General features: G+C 37.3%; 3 protein-coding genes across 7 annotated transcripts in view; 2 read left to right on the top strand and 1 right to left on the bottom strand.

Moving 5' to 3' along the window:
- Window positions 1-219: 219 nt before the first annotated feature.
- On the bottom strand, window positions 220-5,541 carry LOC124404441 (syntaxin-6). 2 transcript variants are annotated; one of them, XM_046878568.1, is made up of 7 exons: window positions 5,260-5,539; window positions 4,212-4,414; window positions 3,635-3,729; window positions 3,458-3,517; window positions 3,098-3,330; window positions 2,878-2,972; window positions 220-593 (listed from the first exon to the last, which is right to left on the bottom strand). In XM_046878568.1, the coding sequence occupies exons 1-7, from the start codon at window positions 5,292-5,294 to the stop codon at window positions 517-519; spliced, it is 798 nt and encodes a 265-aa protein (XP_046734524.1). In that variant the 5' UTR covers window positions 5,295-5,539; the 3' UTR covers window positions 220-516. The 2 variants fall into 2 exon arrangements, with proteins under 2 accessions (XP_046734524.1, XP_046734523.1); XM_046878567.1 differs by lacking the exon at window positions 220-593 and having other exon boundaries at window positions 1,212-2,972; window positions 5,260-5,541.
- Window positions 5,542-6,086: 545 nt separating this feature from the next.
- LOC124404440 (probable medium-chain specific acyl-CoA dehydrogenase, mitochondrial) lies at window positions 6,087-11,320 on the top strand. Of its 4 annotated transcripts, none has more exons than XM_046878565.1 (10): window positions 6,087-6,258; window positions 6,395-6,473; window positions 6,664-6,831; window positions 8,378-8,478; window positions 9,395-9,475; window positions 9,780-9,910; window positions 10,170-10,278; window positions 10,353-10,493; window positions 10,574-10,846; window positions 11,030-11,320. In XM_046878565.1, exons 1-10 carry the CDS (start codon window positions 6,244-6,246, stop codon window positions 11,180-11,182), a joined length of 1,251 nt encoding a protein of 416 aa, XP_046734521.1. In that variant the 5' UTR covers window positions 6,087-6,243; the 3' UTR covers window positions 11,183-11,320. The 4 variants fall into 4 exon arrangements, with proteins under 4 accessions (XP_046734521.1, XP_046734520.1, XP_046734519.1 ...); XM_046878564.1 differs by lacking the exon at window positions 8,378-8,478 and adding an exon at window positions 7,863-7,963; XM_046878563.1 differs by lacking the exon at window positions 8,378-8,478 and adding an exon at window positions 8,791-8,891 and having other exon boundaries at window positions 6,088-6,258; window positions 11,030-11,319.
- Window positions 11,321-12,664: 1,344 nt separating this feature from the next.
- Window positions 12,665-16,887, top strand: part of LOC124404444 (arabinogalactan protein 1-like) — a 68,485-nt gene continuing 64,262 nt past the window's right edge. Inside the window, exon 1 of the mRNA XM_046878571.1 lies at window positions 12,665-12,964. Coding sequence (XP_046734527.1) covers window positions 12,676-12,964 — 289 coding nt within the window. The 5' untranslated portion in view covers window positions 12,665-12,675. The remainder of the gene's footprint in view (window positions 12,965-16,887) is intronic.

The raw sequence follows: 16,887 nt of genomic DNA, 5'->3' as shown, positions 1-16,887 counted from the left end.
AACAATAAACAATTATAAAATCATTGTATTCTTGTAACACGGAAAAAATAATTACAATGATTCATAATTTTTGTGTGACCTCGTTGAGATGTTTTTTTTATGAAAATAATTTAAACGTGAAATTGAAATTAGTAGAGGGTCTTTGATTTAAAAAAATGAACAGGAGTTGATCATTTTTATAACTAATAAGAAAAGAAAAAATATCTTTTGTCAAAATTGAAGGTGACTACCTTTATTTTACGAGATATTGATTTTTCTTCAATTATACAAAGGACAAGTTAACATTATATGTATGGTATATGGCACTTTGTTTCTAACAACAACGTAAATATCTTTTTATTTATCTTCGGTAAAACAGTAGTCTAGTCAATAAATATGCGGTTTAACAAAAATCATATATATATATAAAATACACATATACATATATGTATGTAATATGTATACGTGTAATTTAAATTCTAGTAAGAAAATTAATCACTATAATTGATGAACAGTCTGTGAAATGAAATAAGTTATTCACTTAATTATAAACAAAATAATTAGGAGTACCAATATCGCAGTCAAGACGCCAATGGCTACCCATTGTCTCCGATCTAAAACAAACGGAAAGTAACATCACATGCGCCACTTATAAAACTACATTTTTTATTTTGTTGATTCTGTGAAAGACAAATTATTGTTACTGTAATATGTAACAATTTGAAACACAAATAATTATTACCCTAGTTTAAACTTTAATACCAACAATCAGAAGAAGATTTTAACATTAAAGTTTATCATTATTTTTGTAATATTGGATCTTTCAAATTATTTAAATATTCAACAACATTTTGGGAACTAATGTGTCTTTAAACTTGAAAGGTATGATCGAAATTTATCAAAAAATTAAACCATTGTCAAGCAGTACAGTATATGTATACCATAATGGTTAGAGTTATCAAGTTGTACAACAAGTAGATTTCCTTTTTACATTCGTCTGAACGATCATTATTCGCAAGAATCTATAAATTCCATATTATGATGTTGTTTTTTGAAGAAATCTAACCATGCGAAAATATCTGCTAAAATCTAGAACTGATATGCGTTTGAAAATGAACCTAGTTAATAATGTAGATTTTGTAAGGATTGCATTTCGGAACAGTACCATTTTCATCTCTTTATATTAGCTGCAAACGAGCTTAATTTATATTTTCAAACTTCCAAAGAAGTTGTAATTTACATGAATATGTAGTCTGGAGTATGATGCAACTAAGCGACGTATACCTATAATCATTTGGTGTTCAATTAAGACGAATTACTTTTCACTTTGCCTCAATGACTACTGGTTACAGTTTTCTAAAATCTTTACACAAATACGAATATTTGGATTGAATGTGTACTTTCTCTCAAAAACATCATTTAGAATGGTTAACATCTGGTTCCAATGAACTATTAACGTTTATCTGTTCATCTAGGTATACAAGTAAGTTTTTCTATGCCCCAACAACAGAATAATCAGCTGAGATTCTACACTTCTACAAGTTCAGAATCAATGCTTCAACCGATTCTACAACAATTTTATAACATATGTATTATAATCATAGTAGTTGTCAACAACACGATTTTAATATCTAATGTAATACTATGCTATATGTATACAAATTTTTTTTAACTTCAGATCTTGTTAGACTAGGTATACGAGTGACATTATTTCATTATGCAGTACAGAAAATTTGATGCTATTTGCTGATTCCTCTACATATAATTTTACTCTTACTAAAGGAAAACTCAAGTGTACATCCCGTTCAATATTTCTCTGACGTTTAATGGTGGTAACTATGTACAATGTACATACAACAGCCTAATAGGTAATTATATTGACACAACCTTTGGGATGACAGTATTTAAAATACCTACCATCATAGTTTTAACTAGTTGAAACTCTTAAAAAGTTACCTTATAATTCTTCTTTACCATTTTTTGATCAAATAGATAGTACATTATTGTCTAAAGCACATATTAGATAGAGGATTTTTTTTACACATATGTGAAATAGTTTTGCTGCAACAGGACACTTTTTTTAGATGCATGGTGACTGATTTTGACGGTACTCGCCATGAAAACTAGATTTGAGTTTATAACTAATCCAATGTTATACATTCCAACATCAAGGGATAGAAAAAATATAAACTTGGGTGACTTTCTTGAAACATGGCTAAAAACCAAATTCTGAGTACTGTCGAAATTGGTAGCCTGTGTGTACCAAAGTGTTTCGTTTGAGTAAGACTATGCCATGTAAATGGAATACATGCATTCATTTCAATGTATTCAATCATATATTCACCCCCAATATACGTGTATACTTTATAGACACGGAAAATACTATTTAATCAGGATAATCTGTTGTAAACTATAAACTCTTTGTCGTACCATTAACCCGTTCAGTCCTGAATAAATTAATTTAGATTCACAAATTTTTCTAAATTCCGCGTATTTTTCTCTCGTGACCTTGTGATGCACCAAATTAAAATTAAAATTGTGCAAAGTGATACTGCACAGACTGAACAGGTTAATGAATATTACTTATGTGAACATAAGCTGCTGTTGTTGCAATATAATTTTATTTTCAAACTTTGTTGCAAAATGTTACGTTCAAATCGAAATTTTTTGTTAAATCAAGCGTACATCAACATGAGAATTAAGAATTACAGGGATTTGCAGCTTATGTTTACATGACCAGAACACTATTACCAATATTCTATTCTGCGGAACACAAGAAACAGTTTGTTAAGGTACTAGATAGAGAGGATAAAGAGGATAAAGAGGAAGGCTTAGAAATAAGGTCGGATGCTGTAGACGATGAGGTGGTAGGAGCAGGAATGTAATTGTTATAGTTACCATTGCTCATGTGAAGGACTTTTGCCATTTTCTTCATTGTTGCGTCCAATTTTGAGTCCGTTACTTCCAGCTCATTTCCAAAGTCATCTAGCATTCTGCAAGTATTTAAAAAATTAAATACTTTATCGAGAAAACTTTTCTACTTGTATAATGTCATACTAGTATCAAATCCCAACTTTTTCTTGAATTTCCTTTTTAAAAAATATGATGTCAAACCTACACAGCTTGCTCGTCTAGCTCGGTGTTTATCTGACGAGACACGGTTTTCAGAGTACCAATACTTTCTCCAATCATGTCTAGCTGCTCGTCTTGTTGATGCATCATTGTGCTTTGCTGCTGTAGCGTGTCCTCAAGGAACTGCCTGTTAGGACTGTCCATTTCATTTTCCAGCTTACTGTACTTTGTTGTTCCGTGAGTGACGGGAACTCTTGCCGGACTGTTGTCCAGCAGAGGCTGTATAAATCAGGTATAAACAACTTTTCTTCCTCATTTTATGAATTGATTAATGGTATTATCTGGATAAATTGACTAATAATTTCCTTTTGCATTCAGTACTTTGTGTTCACTTAAGAATACTGACCTGTCTAGCGGTATGATCGCGGTCTCGTCCTCTGCTAACATTCATTTTTTCTTTCATAATCTGAAAAAATGAACAAGGCTTCTAATCGTGCTTTTGAAGTATGGAAGGGTGAGTAGTCATGTAATATTGGTATGCCAAATTTCAGAGAAACAGTAATCCTTAACTGCACAACCTTACCTTAACCATCTCACGAGTCTGTTCTATGAAGTTTCTTCGGATAGTTAATTCCTTATTATCGATTTTAAATTTATTTGGATTCTTTTCTACGATACGTATGTGTGAAGTTAAGGCTTATTTGCTAAGCTTTGAATGGCATAAACATGTTGTCAACAGGCAAAAGATTGTAAAGGAAATAATATCAGTAAAGAGAAACGTTTATCCTCGACATAGCCTATTCACGATTTCCCTATAAGGTTATCACAAAAGCTATAATATTGTAAAATATTGCTAACAATTTATTCATTGTTCAACTTACTTGATATTCAATATCAGTACGATTTTCGCCACGGTATTGTCGACTACGCCAAAATTATGACAGTCAAGTTTTTTTTAGCTAAATTTCACATTACGGACGTGCGTGCAAACGCCAATAAACATCTAATAACACTTCATCTGACGTTTAAAAACTTTCGTCTACAATCAGCCGTGAAAATTAATATACGTAGTGTTGTTACTTATTTTTTTTTTTTTTTTTGTTTTTTTATTACAGATAAATATTTTCGCGAGGTTAAGGCATAGAAATGTAAAAGGATATAGATCGTGTCCTCTAAATCTTCTAAATCCCACTCGATAGATCTGAGAGCGTTCCGCAATTCCGTGGTCGTCCACTCAAGTTCTTCACGCGAAACCGGAAGTCCTCCGACTACAGTTGGAGTTGATGTTGCATTCGACCCATCTTGTAACTCTGTCCAACGCCCGTATAATGCTCGTGTTTTGTTTAGAGCCTTGCACACCTCGCTAAACGACAAGTTTTTTTAAAGGTCTTACAGAATTTTACTACATACAAATTATTTAAATTATTCAAACACGCCGTAGCCATGCAACTTTTCTAAGTCTTCTATACATTCGCGTAAGTCATTTCAAATCATTTATCTACATCGTTTATAACCCGTATATTTATTTGATAAGAATCAAATAAATTATTTCACTCTCTTTCGGTTTAAATTCGAATACGAAAGATTGTTTATATTTATTCAATATATTTTAGAAATATTTGACAATTGATATCTTTGATCTATTTCTCGCTTCAAGTATTGTGCACGTATGAGTTTTGGATTAATATGTTAATTAAGTGCAGAGGATAATTTACAGGATTGTAAACGACGATTGTGGTAAAAATAATACGAATCTAAATTGTTGTAAATACATCGAGTACTACTCTATTTAATTTTAACAAAGACAATTAATTATAATTATTCATTTTTGTCAAAAAGCAGTGTAGCTATTTTTTAACAACATTAGCGAAATATAATGCTACAATTGATTTCGGAAATGAAGAATTAAACTACAGAAATAAACGATAGAAATAATTTTAGTAATTCAACATATCGGTTTACGAAAATTTAAAACATGTGCTGCAATTTATTCCGAGATATTTGAATAACTTCTTCAACATAAAACGCGTGTATTGACAAATACAGAAAATGATGAATGGAAAATTCTGCCTGTTGTTCAGAAAGAAATAAACGATGCGATTTGGCGGCATATAAGGCGCAACGCCGTATCCGAGATGAAATGTGAATAAAATAGGTATATAAAACAAAGAAAATATTGATAACGTCAGCCCCATTTTGTGAACTTACTCCTTGACGACAAAGAAGGGGTCTTCCAGCGTCATTCCTTCCCCGGAATTAAAAGGGTGGCCCTTCTCGCCTCCCCGTGGCACCCTCAAAAATTTTTAAGCGCAATTTCTCAATCATCGGTATTAAATAACAGACTGTAATCCGCACTGTTATCAAACATACAACAATAATCAAATTGACACTTGCTCGCACCCCACTCTACTCATCTGTCCTGTATTATGACGTCTGCCACTGCAGACGACTATTTATTCGATTTTGACGTTTACCCCTTACAAAGATCGTCTAGATGGCAGTGTACGATCGATGCTCAAGCCCACAAGCCGCGAGCTGCGATTGGCTGAAACGGGAGTTCTCAAATTTACCGCGTGTTTGTAAGCTCTACAAATCGACGTAGCTAAGGGTGCGTTCTGAAAACAACTGCCAACGCTCAAACTCCCTATGCGTTAAACAGACGATTGAATTCCAACTTGTTAGTCTTTCATGCCTAGGATACAAAAGATATTTTAACATATTTCCGTAGAACAGACTTCATTTTGAGACATATTTCACTGCATCTTCTTCACTTAATCCAAGGCGCTTGTTGCTACGAATTAAATATACGCTTTCCACTTTTAAAAAGCGCGCCAATTTCATAACTTGCGGTATCTTGAATGAGATTTATAAAAATGTGTGCTAATGTGGTACTAGCACTGCGTATCAACTGCTTAGCCATCTAGTGCTAAATCCAGCAACGTTCAAATAGATCAACCAATGACAGCATCGGTACAACGGATTGTGCCAATCCAAATGTGATTACATCAGTTTAGATCATGTATTTAGCTCCAGATGAAATCTTAGTCATTGTAGGCCATCACCGTTGTTCGTTGATTACATGTATTTATCTCTGGGTCAAAGTACATTCGAGTTTCAAAACTTTTGAACCTCTGCAGCTGGACTCTCACCTCAATCGTTTCTTCAACGTCGATCATCGCGTTTATCTTCAGAATGTCTCTGAGCCAGGTATAATTTCCCCTTCGAACGTTTTCTATTTCCATTAATGTTCAAGACTACGCACAGCATGAAATATTATTCAGCGTAATTTCATCGTCATCAGCCATTCCAAACTTTTTTCCTTCATTTGTTCGTCCAATTGCAGGTGATTAGTAGGTCAGTGCGACAAGCAGCGGTCAGATCCTTCTCTTCTCAAGCTGCAGTACCAAATGGCTACAGTTTTCGTTAGTATCAATTTTTTACTGTAATTACATTATATTTTAACAGTTTAGCATAATAAGTAATCCGATGACAAAAATTTCAAGTACCGCATGCATTACTTTCTATAAACTAAATAGAACTGTTCTGCTTAATTAAACCCTGATTACAGTACAGAATTAATCCAGAATCGATTTTGATATATTTTTTATCCAGAGCTTTCCGATACACAACGTGAAATGCAGGAACTTGCCAGGAAGTTCACAAGAGAAGAAATAATTCCTGTAGCTGCAGAGCATGATAGAACGGGAAAATTCCCATGGGAAGTTGTCAAGAAAGCCTGGGGCCTGGGACTCATGAATGGACACATTCCACAGCATTGCGGTATGTTCTAAATATTATTGGCTAAGAATGTTCTTTCGATGATGCGATATTTCAGATGCGTATATAACATATATTACACGAGTTTTTTGGACAAAAAAACTCTACAAATTTGATAATACATTTATCAATTCGTATTGATTCTGATAAAAACTGTTGTACACATTGAAAAATTTCTTCAAACATCTAGCGTAGTATAATCTCATTAATATTTTTGTTTAGATAAACGTTGAGCGTTTCCACCATTTAAGATTTAAATCTTGAACCTTTTGAAAAACTCATGATTTCGGATTGAAATAATCAGGAGCATAGGTGTGTTTTAAACTTTAGCCCATTGTGATATGTTATTCTATTATATATCTGCTAATCAAATTTGCCCCAATCTGTTTTCTTGTAATATTTATCTAATCAGAATAGTGGTACAATGATCGCTCTATAAGATATCTGGTAATAAATGACTTGTCATGCCAAAACAACAAGGTCAAGATATTTGAACTATAGTCTGATAATGTATTAGAAGATTTAGTATATTTTGATGTTGATTTAGCATGGATGGTTGAAAATTTAATTTGAAACATGAGAATCTACGCACCTGTTCAAGGTCAAATACAACTTTTTTATGTATGCGGTACAATGAAAGGCAAATATCCGTCCAAATCTAAAACTTCTGTTCGTATAAGTATCTGCATTTGTTTTTTTTTACAAAATATTTATCGAGACTAAAATTGAACAGTATTTCTCAACGTCAATTTTTGTACTGTATCCTAACAAAGACCGAATACCGCAATAAATTCTTTTCACCATCACACGGAATGTGTATATTAAACAATAATAAATGCTGATAGTTTACCACGGTCAAATAACTTAGAAGATCGATATGAAGCATCCACTTTGCATAATCGCACGTTTTTAACTTCACTTTTCTACAAATTATTATGTAACTAAATCAACATGAAATTGTTCAACTATGTGTCGAATTCGATCAGTCACAGCCAAATTAATATGGTGACTTTCCGTTATAATTGAATCTTCAGGAGGAATGGGAATAGGTATTTTTGAGACGTGTCTGGTTGGTGAAGAATTTACATACGGATGTTCTGGCATAGCCGGTGGTCTTGGATCCACAGATTTAGGAGTAAGTTTCTGCCAGAGGATAATGAAAAGAGTTCTTAAAAATTTCATGTAAGCTTATGGAGCACTCAGCCCGTTTCATTGTGACTCATCTCATCCTCCTTCTGCTGTTTGTGGCCTTTCGATTGTTACCAAATTATACAAGTTTACATAGTTACTTGCTACAAAAGCTTAATTTATATTTACGACAATTCTACAGGCTTTCCCTAATGTTTAGTTCATCAAATTATCATGGCCACTTTACTCTTATGTCCTCGGTCACTTTACAATTATGCACTATTACTGAATGAATCTTATGTCAACAAAACAATCAGAATACTATTTATAGGAAATTATGAGTAAAATACTTGTTGCTCGTTGCAAAGCAATAGATCAAACAATGTCCTTACATTATATACAGTACTATTTTGACATTCAGGAGGTATCGGAATGAATACGTTTGATTCTTGTATGATTGGGGAGGAACTTGCATACGGATGCTCTGGTATTGCCAGTGGCATTGGATCTACAAAATTAGGAGTAAGTGGCATTCGGAAATCTAACACTGCATCGCAATTCATAGTTCTTGAGATGGTATATGTATTCATGTTGAAGGGATTTGAACGTCGTTTATCATATCATTACTGTCAGTGTCGATTTCTTGTTGGATTGTATTACTTCGGCATCAAAGCGATATTAAATATTTTATGCATTTACTTGTGGATCAAATAAATATATTAGGGAAAAAAAATTACCCGATAAAGAGAAATTTCAACATCGAAACGCAAAACGTACAATATGCCAAAATAGCCATGGTATGTGATACATTAAATGGCTTTTGGTACATTCCAGGAGGATTAGAGTGTGGTATTTTTGATGGTTGCATGGTGGCAGAAGAGCTTGCCTATGGCTGTACGGGGATAAAGACTGCAATGGAGGGATCAGGTCTCGGTGTAAGTTCATTCTGCTCAAGATGGAAATCCAATCTATTTGTCTGTCTGTCTACTAACTTAGAAATTAATTCGAAACATTAACATCGTTTCTCCACGATCGACGGTACTTGCATATCGGATTCTTTGATAAATAACAGCAGAGTCTTGAATTAGTGAATTTATGTTTTTTAAACTTTATCCACAAAATTTCACTCTGCTATTTTCAGTTTCTAATTTTTGAAATAGTATCAGTACTTGCTAGCTTTTGCAGGTGAGGATTCGAAGTAGGGAAAGAAAAGAGATGTTCACTGTCTTTTTTGTTTGATGTAAGAAATTGCTGCAGTTTAAATGAGAATGCCTGTGCACCATCTGTTATGTCTCTCAGTCTGATGTTCAAGTTTACCTGGGTATCACTTTGCTGAACCACAACCTTTGCCTAGTCATATAAACATTATTGCTTTCATTGTTATTTTTTCAAAGCCAATTCCGTATTTCCTAAATATATATTAAAATTATTTACACAGCAAATGCCTGTTATTATTGCCGGAACCAAAGAACAACAAAAAAAATACTTGGGAAGACTCATTGATGAACCACTTCTAGCGGTAAGTTAACCTTCTATTCAGGAACCAGAGTGTGTCGTTCTTCTATGCATAGTTTATACTAGTCTACTAATGTTTTACTACCTAGCATAAGAAATTAAATAGTAAAAAAAATTTTCTTCTAATTTCAATGTTTTTAAAATCAAATTATAGTTTGAATACCAAGGTCTGTGCTATATATTTCATACAGAGTGGTCCAAAAGTACTGAGACGCGTGAATAACTTTTCCAAGAGTTCCAAGAGATAAATTGAAATTTTCAGACTATGATAATAAGTAAATAAATTAATAATGATGTGTTCATGGCAGGCTTACTGTGTAACTGAACCTGGTGCTGGATCTGACGTAAGCGCCATTAAAACTCGAGCAGAGAAAAAAGGAAATGAATGGGTTATCAATGGAACTAAAATGTGGATAACAAATGGCGGTGTTGCCAATTGGTAATGTTGAGAGTAGAAATTTACTCTTTAAATTTATCTAGATGTATTTAAAATCTAGCAAGTACAATCTTAAGCACTCCGAAATTCACTTAAGCCCGAAATAGTTCATGAATTCTAATAAAGGGAAAGGTGGTAAGAGATTTAATATTACTGAAAATCCATAACTGGTTGTTTAAAGGCATTTTTGATTTGATGTGAATTTTAGGTTGTAGCAAAATGACAAAAACTCTAATCCTATTCAACTTTTTCATTTTTTTAGGTACTTTGTTCTGGCTCGCACTAATCCAGATCCTAAAGTATCGGCTAGTAAGGCATTCACAGGTTTCATCGTTGAACGGGATACCCCGGGTCTGACTCCTGGACGTAAAGTAAGTTTGATAATTTGATGAGTTACTTATTACCTCACGGGTAGAAAGTTAACGTTCAGCGATAAAACTTTCAGGAATTGAATATGGGGCAAAGAGCATCTGATACCCGCATGATAACATTTGAAGACGTACGTGTCCCAGCGGAGAATGTGTTGCTTGGCGAGGGTCAAGGTTTCAAAATTGCAATGGGAGCTTTCGACAAAACTCGTCCTCCGGTAACCATTCATTCATTTTTCTGTAATAGAATTGCGCCGTGGAATTACATATTCTTTGAAAACTATTTCATGATTGCAAGGTTGCGTCTGGTGCAGTCGGACTAGCGCAGAGAGCATTGGACGAAGCTACCAAGTATGCTCTGGAACGAAAAACTTTCGGCAAACCTATTGCCGAACATCAGGCTGTAGCTTTCCTGTTGGCTGATATGGCAATTGGAATCGAAACAGCTCGACTAGCTTGGATGAAAGCTGCTTGGGCTGTCGATAACGGCCAGAGGAATACCTTTTTAGCCAGTATTGCTAAATGCTATGCCGCAGATGTAGCTAATAAGTGCGCCACAGATGCAGTACAGGTTTGTTCCGGAATTACAATTGTATATTCAATACGCATTGCATAAAAAGTTTTTATTCATATTCATTAATACACAATGCTAATTTGTATAAAGAGTTCAGTTTTTTACATTTGATTTGAACCTACTTAGTGTCTAATCATCAATAGCTATAATCACTAAGTTTCAACGTGTAATTTTTTACAGATATTTGGCGGTTGTGGTTTCAACACTGAATACCCTGTAGAGAAGCTAATGAGAGATGCTAAGATTTATCAAATATACGAAGGTACAGCACAAATTCAAAGAATGATTATATCACGTACTTTATTGTCAGAGGCTCAACAAGGTGGTAAATGATGAAATCATATCAATCATATGTACAAATCATAAATATCTGATTGCACCAAAAGTGTTCAGATAATATTCAATGCACTGTTATTGTTACCGATACCATTGTACATACATACAGGATAACATACAATAATTCATAATACTCGTGGAGTAGCGTGTGTTCAAAGTATGGCTCACAAAAAATATATATTTTTTATTCTCGTTACTTAACTGAAGTTTACTCTAAAGCGTAAATTATTCTATACCTGTTTCCTAATCCATTTTAAATTGTAAATATATTATCTCCTTATCTTCATAACAATTCATTCGTTATTGTCGTAGACTGTATAATATACAATATTTATAATACACTAGATTCGACAACTTCAGCATTGCCTATACGTATTTGTAAAAAAAAAAAAAATGGCTTATACATGTGAAACTCTTGGTAATTCTGGAATTTTTGTATTTTATATGTCCATTTTATCAAGTTCTTCGAGGAGTATATGTTTGAACACCGTCAACGGTTGCATTTTTAACACATACGTGACAAGACGAGGATGAAACAAAGCAAAAAAAGGTAGAAAACGAAATCATTCGGACGATGAGCGTATGTTGTAATGTACGTGTGCGAATGTGTAATCAGCCCGGCGAGATTAGAAAGTGAGAGGAATGAAAACGAAAGTAATCTGTTTAGAATATCTGCACGACGGCTCGTCGCGCGTTAGTCAGGTTGATTTTCGCGGTCATAAAAGTTGTAGGTGGCGCCTCGGCGACGAATTCTAACGTGCTAGTCAAGTGCGCCGCTTATTAATGAAATACACATTAGATCGTATTATCTGAGGTTCTATTGTCGATTTATCAAGGTTTATACACCGTTTGAATTAACGGTATAATAAATGTGAAAAACGGGTAGTAAAGCATCGTCAATACACGAGCAATAATATTGTGACATCTGACCTACTTAATGCCTTTCATCATTGTTCCCGAGAGGAAAAAAAACCACCTATCCGCGGTGGAATAAATGATCAACGAAATCATTGGCCGGGTAGAATTAACCGATGTATCGTATCGTTTCGATACACGAGGTCGTTTCGAGGGCGAGGTGTAAACGCATGGGGTTAAAGTAACCGTAGTAGAGCAAATAAATAAAAAAAAACGAAGACGTAGGTAATTCGGTTACATAGGACCGTCGGCTGTCAGTCCCTCTTAACGAGGCTACGACCAGTCGCGAACGCTCGCTTGACTAGCGAGTCTCCGTCTCTGAATGCAAAGTGTAAGTGAAGTGGCCTACAGACCTACATTTATCTAACGTTCGATTTTTTTTACCCGCGTAGGGATTAATAATTCGAAGGGTTGGGGTCGTCATGTCGGCGTGATAATAAATGCCCCAGTAGCGTACGGTGTTCGCGCAGCTTCTCGAAAAGGGCGTCGGGCATTAACGGCGTGGTGTAGGTGTTGTGCGCGGCAGAAGAGACGGGCGCAAGAGGACAGACAGAGCACATACATACATAACTAGAATGCACGAGGGCCGAATGGCAGCAGCTACAACCGACGGAGGGGGTCCGGGTAGCCCACCGGCGGCCGCTCTGTCCGAGGCCTCCTCGGTCACCCTGGCCCCTGCAACCTCTGCCCCTGTACCTGTCCCTGTCCCTGTCTCAACCTCGGTATCAGCCCCTGCCCCGGTCCTGGGAACGGGACCACCGCAGCCCCAACAGGTACAAACTGAAACTGCAACGCATCACCCACCTACACTGGCCGTGCAGGGCAGCGCTGCTGCCGTGCCAGCCGCCACCGTCGAAGCCACAGGTATGAGCCAATTGAAAAACAAGTGACAAAAAAACAAAAACGAACCGATAAGCCAGCCGTACTTTAACTATATATAAATATAGTATATACTAACTCCGGATAACCGACTACTACAGGTGGTGGTGGTAATCCTCTTTGCCAAACCTTATACGAGTTCGTTTGTTTCTTTGTTTCGCTGTTCTTTTGTCTATGGTCAAAAATTCTGTACCCATAACCCCCGACGTTTCTGTCAGGTTTTACATACCCCCCCCCCTTCCGCTGTCGCACTCTGCGTACCTGCTGTTCTCACACTTGTACGAAATGCGTTATTACAACACCTACCCGTGTGCCGGTATAGTTGTATTGTGTTCGTACCTACGCGCTGACTCGCTGGCACACGGTAGACGGAGTAAACCGTGGTCGGGGGTCCGTCTATCCAACCCCCCCAATTCCAATTCCTTCCCGCCGTTTCTATTCCACGTTTACCCCATATAATATATTTACTCGCATTCTCGTTCCTTTTCAACCACCAATGTTGCTGGTGTTGATATATTGTTGCTGATAAGACTGCCGCTGCACAATTATTGCTACCGTGTTACTACTTTTACTCTTGCTGCTGTTTTGCTGTTGCTGTCACGCTGAAGTGACACATCTGTCTCGTCGTTGAGACGACGGGTTACGCAACCAACGAAAGGAGGATCAGTCTCTCTGAAAAGAAAGGATAAAAAGCACCGCGAGTAGCGATGTGCCTGCGAAAGCGAAACACCTGGTTATACTGGGACAGACGGAGAGAGAAAGAGAGAGAGAGAGGGAGAGAGGGAGATCATTCACTAAAGTTTCCAGCCTGTGGCTCGGCCACTACGTGTCGTCGTTGCTCGATCGCTGCGCGCCGAGAAGAAACAGAAAGAGAAAGAGAAAGAGAAAGAGAAATAGGAGGAGGCCAGGAGGCCAGGAGGACAGGAGGGCAGGGACGACGCATCGCGCCTGAAAACCGGCAACGCCGTGCCATCATCGGCATATCCAGCCGCGACATATGACGCTACGCATCGTCTCTATCTGCGATAAATTCGCATACCTATACACCCAACTAGCTATACGCTACGCACGTAGAGTACTTACGACGCACGCGTGTATACACGTGCGTACAATGTATATACGTAGCGCATGTAATCTTACACGCGTGCCCGCCTGGCGTGGACCTAGAAATTACACTCCTGCCCCGGAGACACATGTTACCAACATTCAGCAACGCGGTGCGGGTTGTTTATTGGCACGCAGATTTGGGCCAGTGTGCGTGCGTTGCAGCTACACGCACACGCTGTTCGTGAATTGCACGCGTGTCGCGCGATCTTGCCAGGCCGCGGTCTGTACGCATGCATGTACAACCGCTAATAATAATTCTCCCAATCCCAACACACGATGCACATGTATGTATGTACATGTTATATGCTTCATATTGCTGTGAAAATAACTCATTCTCTCTCGCGCAATCGTTGACTTGTGTCGCGTTGTGTACATGTAATACGTGTAATCGTTGCACAATTGCAACAAGCGTTGTGTATTGTCTCAGGTTATTCTATTTTTCCATCGCTCTCTCACAATCGGCTCTAGCGCTGCAGGTAAGTTCGAGCGAATCAACGAACAATCGGTCCCGAGACATTGTATTATTTTTACTCTTTATTCTTGTTTTCGCGCGGATCAATTAACGTGTATATATACATATATATACCAGTGATTTCACTTCGTATAACGCTTGTTGCCGCGGACGTGTTAAAATGTTCGTATTCATTTGTTATATGTTAGTGACGTGTGTTCAAGGGGAGGCTTTGGTCGATTTCGACGATTACGCGTGTGCCTTGAAATATTGAAAAAGGGCGAAACGGGGGATGACAGCCCGGTTCCGTATGCAATTCTCAACAAAAACACTCCAATCTCATTTCGTCTGATGCAGTAATAAAGAAATGTCACGGAATCTACAAAATGGTAATAGTAAATTCGTAGAATTCGTGCCATTTCTTTATTTCTGCGTCGAATGAAAATGTGTCGGAGTGTTTTTGTTCGGAATTGCGTGCAGAATGGGGCTGTTAAACCCTTTTTCGCATTTGAGATACATAGACTTCGATATTGGGAGATGTATACGTAAACGTCGAAATCGTCCAGGGCACCCTCTTCACGACCTTCTCCTTAGGAAACCCTGCTTAGAAAATCCCAGATACATTATTAGACGTGCGAAGCAAACCGTGACAAATTCAGGCTACGTTTATAAATTACCGCTGAAATACCCGCTAGAAATTTGCAAAGAGGCTAATTGCTCACGTCGCGTATCTACACGTGTATGTATGTATTGCATGCAATATAAGTGCAATTGTGTGCAGTACGGCGCTCCGTTTGACCATTTTTTCCTCTCCTCGTCGTCATTGGTTGTAAGAGCTGAAGTTAACGGAGAATAAACCGTCTTCCTTGTAGAAATAATGACTAACAAATATATGTATACCTCTCTAATGTGTACCCGCGTAACCGATTTCATATTCATTTATATCATAAATTTATCGGCAAAATGAGTGACGAACTGCTGTAATGTAAGCTAATAAGGAGGAAAATATCAGTCACTTTTAACTCGAACTTATAATTATCCTCGCACATCCACAGGATGTGGGATCACAGCGTGTAGGCACTGTGCGAATGCAAACCTCTGTGTCCGTTACTCGCGTCTTCTCACACATCGCCACTACAGATGTGGCGAATAAAACCCTTTCTTTAATTTATCTTACATTCACGATCAACGATGCGACGATCAACGCGTTAGTTTAAGTTGGAACAGGTTTCGCGCGTGGGTTTCGTCGGGTTCAGCCTTATAGAGAAAGACGACTCTGTGCATGCTAATGCATATCAGTTGATGGAGGAAGGAGAAGCTCATTCGAAAATATGCGGATTCATCCTCCAGACGCTTTGTTGCAGAAAGAGAAGCTTCACCGTCACTTTTACCTTAAATTGAAAATATTTTTTTTACCAAACAGTAGAAGTGACTGGCTAATTTAAATTTTATGTCGCCAAATAATGCACGGAAAACGATTAGAAACTATGCCTGATCACATTCTTAGTGTTTAGAGAAAAATGAACTCACAGGTTTCTAACATAAGTTAATTGATTTAGCTTTAATTGTACATAATTCATTCTCTTCTTCGTTGCAGTATATTCTATAATCTTCAAATTTGATTCACCGCTCGTGGCAAATTCATCGTATATCGGATTCCAGAGGCAGGTAACTTCCTTTTCTGAGGTCTCAGCTTTTCCAATGGTCGCGAAAAATGAGACATTCTTTGACGACTAGGCTGCCCTTTGCGGCACGTGCCTTCTGCTGCTGCTGCTGCTGCTGCTGCAATGGCAAGGTGGGGAAGGGAAAAGGGCGCAGTTAATCTTCGACACAGACTCCCCGCCGGGTTTGTTGACGACAAGTCAATACGCGTGTTTGATTCTATCCTCACACCTTACGCCTAGGTATACCTTGTACCTGCTGCTGCCTTGCACTTGTTACACTTCCGAAAGTAAGCGAGCGACGCCCTAACTTGGGTCGACTGATCTCTATGAGGCACCTTGCGACTTGCGACTTGCCAACGCCGTCATAAATCAAGATTAAAATCTTACTTTCGTCGCAACGCCAGTTTCAAAGGTATTACACACACATACAACCGAGGATATTTGCAAACAGTAAACGGTCATGGCATGGCATGGCATTGCAGCAGGTATACCTCCTCCAGAACTCTTCATGATCTTTTCTTCTTCTTTGTAACGGTTCATACTTTCACCGGTAAGGGAACCTTCTCTCCTTCGTGTATTATTTTGAAACAGACTGTTTCAATATTTACCTTAGTATTATCATGTGCAATCGCACGTGTGTTTTTCTCTCGTAACTACAGATCAAATCGAATCGCAATACATATTCA

Source organism: Diprion similis, chromosome 3, assembly GCF_021155765.1.
Source record: "Diprion similis isolate iyDipSimi1 chromosome 3, iyDipSimi1.1, whole genome shotgun sequence".
NCBI lineage: Eukaryota > Metazoa > Arthropoda > Insecta > Hymenoptera > Diprionidae > Diprion > Diprion similis.
The sequence above is the reverse complement of the archived record's forward strand: the minus strand, read 5'-3'. Positions and strand labels throughout refer to the sequence as shown.